The sequence below is a fragment of the Rhamphochromis sp. 'chilingali' genome (assembly GCF_963969265.1).
Source record: "Rhamphochromis sp. 'chilingali' genome assembly, chromosome: 11".
Taxonomy (NCBI): Eukaryota; Metazoa; Chordata; class Actinopteri; order Cichliformes; family Cichlidae; genus Rhamphochromis; species Rhamphochromis sp. 'chilingali'.
Genome location: NC_137938.1, coordinates 23098245 through 23107580, shown reverse-complemented (window position 1 = coordinate 23107580; position 9336 = coordinate 23098245). Strand labels below are relative to the sequence as shown.

At 43.4% G+C, this 9336-nt stretch overlaps 1 protein-coding gene across 1 annotated transcript; it reads left to right on the top strand.

The window, feature by feature from the left end:
- Positions 1-1757: 1757 nt before the first annotated feature.
- On the top strand, positions 1758-8906 carry crabp2a (cellular retinoic acid binding protein 2, a). Its single transcript, XM_080895374.1, has 4 exons — positions 1758-2074; positions 5312-5490; positions 6061-6177; positions 8247-8906. The coding sequence occupies exons 1-4, from the start codon at positions 1993-1995 to the stop codon at positions 8298-8300; spliced, it is 432 nt and encodes a 143-aa protein (XP_080751500.1). The 5' UTR covers positions 1758-1992; the 3' UTR covers positions 8301-8906.
- Positions 8907-9336: the final 430 nt, after the last annotated feature.

Below are 9336 nucleotides of genomic sequence, written 5' to 3'. Positions count from 1 at the left end.
ACCCCCCCATCTGAACAGCACACACACAACATGGGTGAGGCTATCGTCCTATACTGCATGACTGTCTGTTTCATTCAGTGGCTTTTGATGCATTTCTTGTTATGTCATGCTAAAGCGGTAATGGCCTGTGATGACGCTGCAGACGAATTACTCCATGGTAGCCAGCTGTCCTTTGTAACCTTGGTGGTTTGAATCAGCCACCTTTAAACTGGGGGCGTGATCATGTCCTCTTTTCTTAACCATAGACCACCACAGATGCTGTGCTTTAATATAAAGATTCCCATGTGGATTTCGATTGATCTCAGTAATAAACTTCACTTTTTTACTTCACTATCAGGTGTTTTGATTTAATAATATAAGAGAAAACTGTTAAAGAGTTTAAAAAAGAAGAAGAGGTAAGCCAGCTTACAAAAAACATGAGTGACATAGAAGAAGAAAAAGAGAAGACTGGAGTGCAAATTACACCTCTAATATGGCTGTCTTGTGAGGACATGCTGTGATTGTGGCATGGTGTGTGGCCAGTGACTTAGATGTTAGGTGTGTGTGTGTGTGTGTGTGTGTGTGTGTGTGTGTGTGTGTGTGTGTGTGTGTGTGTGTGTGGATGAAGGAAACAATGAGAGCAAGCTTTGTTCACATCAAACAGACCCGCCGGGCCCGATGCAAACCAAAGCAACTGAACGCAGAGCTGTGCGCAAAAGCGCATATCAGGTTACCAAATATCAATCTGACACTGTTATTGACCTCTGTTAGTCACTGTGTCTTTGTTATAACACTGACACTGAGCCGGTGTGTGCGTGAAGCTTATATCCTAAGCCGTGGGGGTATGGGGGCTAATGCCCGCGCCTTAAAGTCGCCCGGGTTACCTCGCGCTAATTCGCCGTGCAGAATTAGCGGATGGGATCATCCATCAAGAGTCAATAGTTAACGTCTGCTTTGTCCAGTTGCCATCCATCATCAGCGCGTGCGTGAGCGCGCATACATACGGTGTGTGTGCGTGTGCATTTCCGTGTGTTCTTTATAGGACTACCTTCCGACCCCGCAGGGCCCCTGACCCCGCCTGACGCGTCTCCTCCCCTCCTCTTTCTTCCGCCAGCGGGGGGCGAAAAACTTTAATAAGGAGAGCCACCGCTGACCTGCGCCAATACTACCTCTTATTTTTAATCCCAGCCCCACGTAATATATTTCCCTCATGGGTTCGGGTTGTTTTTTCCTCTGACGCAGGCTAGCCCACCAGTTGCAGCCGTTAGATGTATCCCATTACCTCTGCTTATATTTTTATGACACAGAACCAGGGCGTACTGGAGGCTGGGAGATGAACTTGGCCCCTCTCTCACTCTCTCTTTCTCTCTCTCTCGCTCTCATCACACACCCACACAAACCGCTCCGCCATCTCTTCAGGTTGGCAGTTGACTTGTTCTTCCTTTGCGCCGCCCTGCCAAGACGACATGTTCTGTCAATACTGACCTGGTTACATCCTTTCTGTTTTGCAATGACAACATTGATGGTAATATGTAGTTAATGTAATTGCCTAAAGTAAGTGGCTAAACACCTAATAAACAGAGCACGCGGGAGTTTCGGGGAGTGGTTAGTTTGGGTGGTGACAGGTGCGCGTCTCCCTGGGCCGAAGTGCACAGAGTGCTTGCTGGGGTGTTCTCAGGTTAAAGCACTGTGGGCCTGTGCCTGTAATCTGTCGGCCTCCGGGGCGTGTCCGTTCAGAAAGGGGCGTGTGCATCCCTACACAAGTATCTTTGCGCTCCGTGTCATTCATTTGAAGTGCAAATGCTTATAACGTGCACTGCTAGATAGATGAGATAAGAGCTGCTGTCAGTAGGTCTCTCATCCCGGGAAGAAGGCAAAACCAAGTCACGGACAGATCCAAGCCATCTGGCGCACACACAACTTGTTCATTTTTGACGCACAGACGCGCACTGACTGCAGCCCAGGACCTGACAGCTTATCTAGTCCACACCACTAAGCAAACTATCGCCGAACATGGAGCGCAAAATCCCAGATTTCTCCGGCACTTGGGAGATGAAGAGCTCTGAAAATTTTGAGGAACTCTTGAAAGTGTTAGGTAAGTAATGTGAAGCAAGGTTTGTTTGTTTTTTTCTTAAATCATCATCACTGTAAGTGGCAGTTTGAACGTTTTTATGCGTCAGTGGTTCCTGGTGAAGCTTTTAGTTCTGTTCATAGAGACAGATCAGATGTGTCAGCTCAAACTGTAGCTTTCTCAGCACATTGTGAGTCTACCTCTGCGTCCGTGCACCAGCGTACTGCATGGGTGGGGGGTCTTTGTCATTCTGCTGCAGAACCCCAAACTCCGTTCTTGGCCCCCAGCCAGCCCCCCCTCTTTTTTATCCTCTCTCATCTCCCCTTTTGGCCTCCCCTGCTAACACAATAGCGACAAACGGCGACACATCTGTCTGTGTCTCAACCTCAGATTGTTTGCGTGTGTTTTTAAAGAGGACCGTTATGACACAATACAGTGCAGGACAGTGGCATCGTTATCCGAAGTGACAGTCCGAGAGAAGAACAAATACCTGCCGCTGAGATCCACGCTGTTTTTTTGTTTGGCTCATTTGTAAACCGGCCAGTGTGTGCGTGAGCGCGCCTGTAGGGCGCACTACAGGCGCGCATCTGTCGTTAATAGCCAATTTTCATTAGATGACTTGGCAGTGCACACCTGGAATCCGTTTTATCGCAAAGCGCCAACAACACCGCCTTTATCTTAGTCTCTTAGCTACCTACACATATAGAGGTAACTGAACTACATGAATCCCGTACCACCACTACACAAATGAAAGACCACCGGTTAGTTTTAACGTCTGTTTGATCCAGATTATTCTGACCAAAGGCAAATATGGCACCGTGCGCAATAATGCGAGGACAGGATATTTTATGCGTATACTGTCTGTCTAAAAGGACGTTTCTATGACTTTTCGATGAAAAGAGAGGTCTGAGCGCCTGTAGCAACCTTTAAATCTCCTCTTAAGATATACTTTCATCACCTGATTTTTTAAATACTCTTCTTTTTCTTTTATTTCTCCTTAAATGGTTTTAGCATATGTTCTAAAATGCATTGTTCTTGCGATGCGCCTGCTTTGTGCACTTTGTATTTGAATTATTTTATCTCTTGTTATTATTATAAGACAACATTCCAACAGCAGGAATGCTGTGTAACTACCACACACAAACACACACACATCCACACCCTTTACTGCATGTGTTCCTTTAATTTACCTCTACATTGGGATGACTGACAGAGGGGAATGGGCTCTGATCCCTGGTTTCATTGGAGGCAAAGCACAGCTGGATGCATACTGTCATCACTTACTACCCTATTCCCTCCATCTATCCTCTCTTCCTTTCCTCATTCCAGCTCTCCTCCCTCTACCCTCGTCTCTCCATGTCCCAAATGCTTCCTCTGCCCTATGATCTTTGACCTCTGACCCTGACCGTCTGTCTGAAATTGTGTTTCTCCCCCAGTGGTGAAACTTGTGTGAATTAAAGAATTTCGGTCACAAAAATTAACAGCGGGGAATACCTTGAGAACCTTCGTATCCCTCTGTGGCTTCCAAAGGTTTTGGCAGGCCAGCAGCGTCTAAGACAAAAAACTGATGGGGGCCACATTTTCACTTCTAGGCTTTTATCCTTGGTCGTGCACAAGGAGTCATTACATATGGTATCTGTGGGGGAAAAAACTGAAAATAGGCTACATTGTGAGTAAAGCTATAAAGCACATGTATAAATGCACAGTAGCAGCTATGATGTGCAGTGATTTACAATAATAAAAAGTAAATAAATAATCACATTTTCAAACTTTTGCCACCCCGTCACAGCATGGAGGAAAAAAGTATTTATATAACCAAATTAAATAAAGCAAGTCGTTCCACAATGTAAACACACACATACTGCAAATGCCCCCTGAAATGTTGAGAATTATTAGCATAACATAATATTTAAGTACTTGGAAGTATTAATAATTACCTGGAGCAAAAAAGGTATAAGTAATTCCTGCAAAATAATGTCTTTCCAATGAGTGGACATTCATCTGCACACCACAAGCTCACAATGCATTTATATATATGAAGCTGCTTGTACAGTGCATACAAATTATACACAGGGCATAGGCTGGACAACCCAATGCATGGCAAATGACTGTGCATTTCTCTCTGTATATATTTACACTTGGTGACAGGTGGGAATGTGTGAGAGGTGAGAAGTGTGAAACCCAACTCGCAGCAGATACACACTGGGCGGCATACACACACTTCCCCTCACACTTGGACAGAGATCTTCGCACACCACACGCAGACCGCTGCCCCTCGTCTGCCCAGGCCCCCAACCTCCCTCCCCCATACCGGTCTTCTCCTTGTTCCCTCTCTTTTCCCACGGGGTAACATCATTTTTTTCCTCCTTCCCCTTTTCAGATAATCACTATTGGACAAACCTTTTCCTCCTTCACATTTTTTAAAACTTTTAAGCACATTTCAGTGGGAAAAAAGGCTGGGGAAATTAATTTTATTAAAAGTAATACTGCAGATTAGTTTATAAATGTGGCTAAAGTTACCAAACACTAACATTAGTTAGATTTTACGTGACTTGTCTTTTTTTTGGGAGTGCTGTTCTGGTCACTCTTTTGTGAAATCATTGTGAAATACAGATGACCAACATACCACAAACTGCCCCCGTATGGAGAAGCCTTTTACAGTCACACAAAATATTGAATGAGTTATGCTTTTTCCCTAGAAACAGAAAAAAGGGGAATAACTGAGATTACACTTCAGGAAGTGCAAATCGCAATCACGGTGTGAGTGTTAAAGTCAGTAAGCGTGTGTTTGCATGGCCGCAACGATGATTAAGTCTGTGGAGGGGGATTGAGGCATGCTTTGTCATATGACCTCATTGTTTCCTGTGCAATCATTATTGGAAAGCACTGTGCATTTCAAGTCTGCTCCAAATTTTGCCCCGTGTGTGCAGAAAGACATTGCAGATAAGCAGCAACACAACAACACTCAAACACAACCACACAGCCGATACAGGGCTTGCTTGTCTTTGTTTGCTTGTGTTTTTGTTTACACTCTAATACACAAGCACAGGAAAAAAAAAAAGATCCATCTCCATGAACTGAGTTTACCAATGTCCCAGGGAATATTTTTAGTTTTAGTGGAAGCAGTAGTGTTAATTCAAGGCACCGCATTTAGCTGTGGAAGAGCATTGGCACTATGTTTTTTTGTCATTATGTGTTGTCTTTTCTGGAAATCTCTTCTCACACATGCTCTTTCGCATTTTCTGTTGCTTGTTTGTGTAGGTGTGAACGTGATGCTACGCAAGATTGCAGTGAAGGCAGCCTCCAAGCCCCTGGTGGAGATTACTCAGGATGGAGAAACGCTCTCTATTAAAACATCGACCACAGTCCGAACCACCCACATCACCTTCACTGTTGGGCAGGAGTTCAATGAGACCACTGTGGATGGGCGTCCCTGCACGGTACACAAAATATGGACATGAATATATTACTAAATGCACTTCATCTCTTCTTGGACTACACATGGACACACACATACATAACCAAATACACAGTAGATATGGGTGGGAGCTGTGTAGATTACATCAATCTGTTTAATTTGGCTTTTCATCATATTTGGACTGATAGCACAGCTTTACCCCTCCCTTGGTCTCTGAAGGCCTATCATGCTACACTGCACTCCTTCACACACTTTACAATCCCTTTCAACTTCCCATCTTCCCTCCGTTCCCCCTACTTGCCCTTTGCTACCCTCTGTCCCTCCCTAATTCTCCCCGCTACTCTCTCCAATTTCCCATAGATGGCCTCTGTTCAGCCGTTTCCAAAGCAAACACATGCAACCCAGCCAGCGCTTCGCTCTACTAACGATGAGCACATCACGAGTTATCACCTCTCAGTGATCACCCTGCTAAAGCCTTTTTGTGCTCTCTCTCTATTAGACACTCCCTCATTAAGTTCCCTTCCCTACAAATGGCATCGTATTTATTGTCCATTTATTTGTGCATTCATTCGTGGGTCTAATGGCTTTTCAGAGTTTTCCACGTTGGGAAACAGACAGCAAGATCAGCTGTGAGCAGACTCTGCAGAAAGGAGAGGGGCCTAAGACATCTTGGACCCGAGAGATCACCAGTGACAGCAAGCTGATCTTGGTAAAACACACAAACTATCACCTGAGCAAGAGTTTAGATTTGGAGACTAACAAGTGCAAAGCTTTACCATAGATTATAGTTCACAAATTATTGTACACTATCCACTACTGATCTACTACTAAACTGAATTTTCAGACTTGAAATTAACTAATTTTTTTTTTAAAAAGTGTGTTTTAAAGATCATTATTAAAAAAAGTGGCTAAGGAGTAAATCTTAAAATGAACTATGAACTGTATATAAAAAATGGACATTGCCACTGTGCTGCCTCCAATGTACACTTTGAAGCCTTGACCTTAGCGTTGTGAACATCCCCATTTATCATTTTATAGCCATAAATAATTGCAATTGGACCATAGGATGAGGTGCGAAGTTGTCAGCTAATTTCAGGAAATTTGACATCCCTAATTTATACAGGATCACACACACACAGACATTTGCTAACTGCTGTGCAGCATATAGCACAAGAAACACAGTGACATGGTCCAATTCAGTAACCCAGCAGTCACCAACCAGCAACATCTGCATGAGCTACCAGTCACCTGTCAGTCGAAGAAGCTACACCCTTAACATAGTGGCCATGAAGGGGGAAATTAGCTTGAGAGACCAGTTTGTAAACGTGTTTATTTTGTCCATGTGGCTCAACTACAGGCTGTATAAAATAGATGCTCATCAGTTCTAGGACTCGTAAACCAAGTGCAGAAATGCTTTAACCCTGCATTTTTTTTCTAATACCTAATAGCTCATGACTCCTCTGGCTACAAAAAGAAGTCCAGCTGTGTAGAAGTCTATGGGTGCAACAGCTCTTGAGCTCACATGATCTATGACATCATTAAATGCTTCCCCAATGAGTTTATGCTCTCAGTTCGCACTTTTAACTTTAATACACAATAATTATGTTATATCTAAATCATGGTCCTCATTCGAGTCAAAAATGAAGATAAGAAGGTTATCTTCACGTTGGCTATGCCCATCTTTTAATTACAGTCTGTGGGGATTGGCTTACTTTTGGTGCCAGCCTCAAGTGCCCAATCAAAGTACTGCAGTTTGGGGGGGGGGGGGGGGGGGGGGGTTGGGCGCTTGTCCTTTAGTCCAGGTTGTTTCCCCTTATTTAAACTCTGCCATCAGCAAAATTTTATTCAGCTGTTGTGAAGACAGTTCAGTTGTCATCACATGAACAAAGTGTGTACTCCGTGTCACAGCAAGACAACTGGCTGACAAACAGACCACGACAAAAGCTGCTACGTGGATCTTGTTTTACTTGTGAAACCTAGAAATATTCTTTTGTTTATAGCAACGAGGGCTGCATGGGCTGTAGCATTGCACTTCTGACATTAGCTGCATGTGTTTGCAAGACACTCACCACACAGAGTTGAGTTATTGTGCTCAAATAACCTTTTTGGAGTCCACTTATATCTGCTGCCTTCTTACAATAAAATACTAATCTAATGAAAAAATAAACACAGAAGCATAATTGCACTTAATGGGGAACCCCACCCAGCTAGCACTTCATGTTGATTAAAACAAACTTTCTGATGTAATTAAATTAAATTACATTAATTAAAATTCTTATTTGACCCAGTAAACCAGTTCAGCTAGAGATAAGATACCACGCAGGCTTCAGTCTGGAGTGAACTGTTTTTAAAGTGCAGAAATTGCAAACACAGTAAGTATTTATGGGGAGATGCTAGCTTGAGGGCTGGCAGTAAATAGTTCACATTTAAGACTCCTGAAGTCTTGTTAAGCACCAAACCCACAACTGGTTTTTAGAAGCCAGCGTAGTTGTAGTGTTTGTGTGTGTGTAAGAGAGAGAGGGAAAGCAAGCAAAGTGTGTTTACTCTTTGCATACACAGTGATTGGTCAAAACAGTTTGGCACAGTGACATTATGTTAGTCATAACTGCTGGAGGCAATAAAAACTGGACTTTTAGGGTGGATTAACATGAATGGCTGTTCTGTGAAAGCTTTAACTTTTTAAAAATGAATTTATGGCTAACTCCATGCCAGTACTTTTGCCTCAGTGTGTGCGAGTATCCTCATTAACTGCCCTCATTGCCCTCTCTTTCTTTTCAGACCATGAGAGCAGATGATGTGATATGCACCAGAGTCTACGAACGACAACAATGAACAAGAGCACTTCTCACTTTTCGCCCTTTCAGCGCGCCCCGTGTCTACAGCATCACCGCTTTGTGTCATTGCTCCTCTTTGTCAGAGCTGGGAAATAGCAGCCTATAGTTTTATTCCAGCATCCATGTTAGCTTCACTATATAATAGGTGTGGTAATTATATCTAGCATGTCGCATGTGCACTATAGTCTTAGCTACTATGCTATCCGTCTGTCTTTCCAGACCCATCAAACGTGACCAGCTGAAGATTTGAACATGAACATGTCTTCTGCATTGTATTAGACTTGCTAAGGAACATCTTGTGTATTTGGCATTGTGTGTGTTTGAGTGTGAGTGTGTGTGTGGAAGGAGATGGGCTGTGAGACTATATTTGTAGACGTGTAAACCAATCTATGAGCTCTTCCAGTCTCCGGGTCAGTTTTGATGTGTCCCTCTGTCCTCTCTGTTGCCCTGCCCTCACAACTTTAACCTTTTTCTATCTCATGATGACATTTTATATTTATTACTACGCTAGAGTCGGTTTTTACATTGTGTCTCTTTTATACGAAATGTGATCGTAGGAAACAACACTTTCTATGGGAAAACAATAAACTACGACATTAACTCAGCTCGACTCTTTGCTCTCCTGTGTTGAAAACCATTAGGAGCAGAAGCGCATTTAACAGTGCCAGCAGTGTTTTATGGTTTGTGAGTGTAGCTGCAGAAGGTGTGCCCATTAGACGGCTCCATCTTATTTTGGTTTTGCTGTCAGCTGTCTGCAACTAGAATAACTTGTCTGTCCCCTCCCGTTTAGTCTTGCTTCCTCCCAACCTCCCTTCCCTCTCTCTGTCAGTCATCTCGGTGCCACATGTCCTCCTTATTCTTCTCTCACAGTTTCATCTTGCAATGTTTCCCCGGCAGCTGGCTCTCATTTCTTTTATTTCCATATTATTTGCCAGTTGGTTAAATGATTCATACTTTTAAAGCCCTAAAAGGCTGCTTGACTTCAGGGATATGTTGTGTTTTTAATCCACTTACTCACTTTCCAGTCAAGAGTT

Coding starts and splice junctions, on each gene's coding strand:
- crabp2a (XM_080895374.1), top strand. CDS start 1,993: ATGGAGCGCAAAATCCCAGATTTCTCCGGCACTTGGGAGATGAAGAGC. Junction 5,491..6,060: donor TGGATGGGCGTCCCTGCACG/GTACACAAAATA, acceptor ATGGCTTTTCAG/AGTTTTCCACGTTGGGAAAC. Junction 6,178..8,246: donor GTGACAGCAAGCTGATCTTG/GTAAAACACACA, acceptor CTTTCTTTTCAG/ACCATGAGAGCAGATGATGT.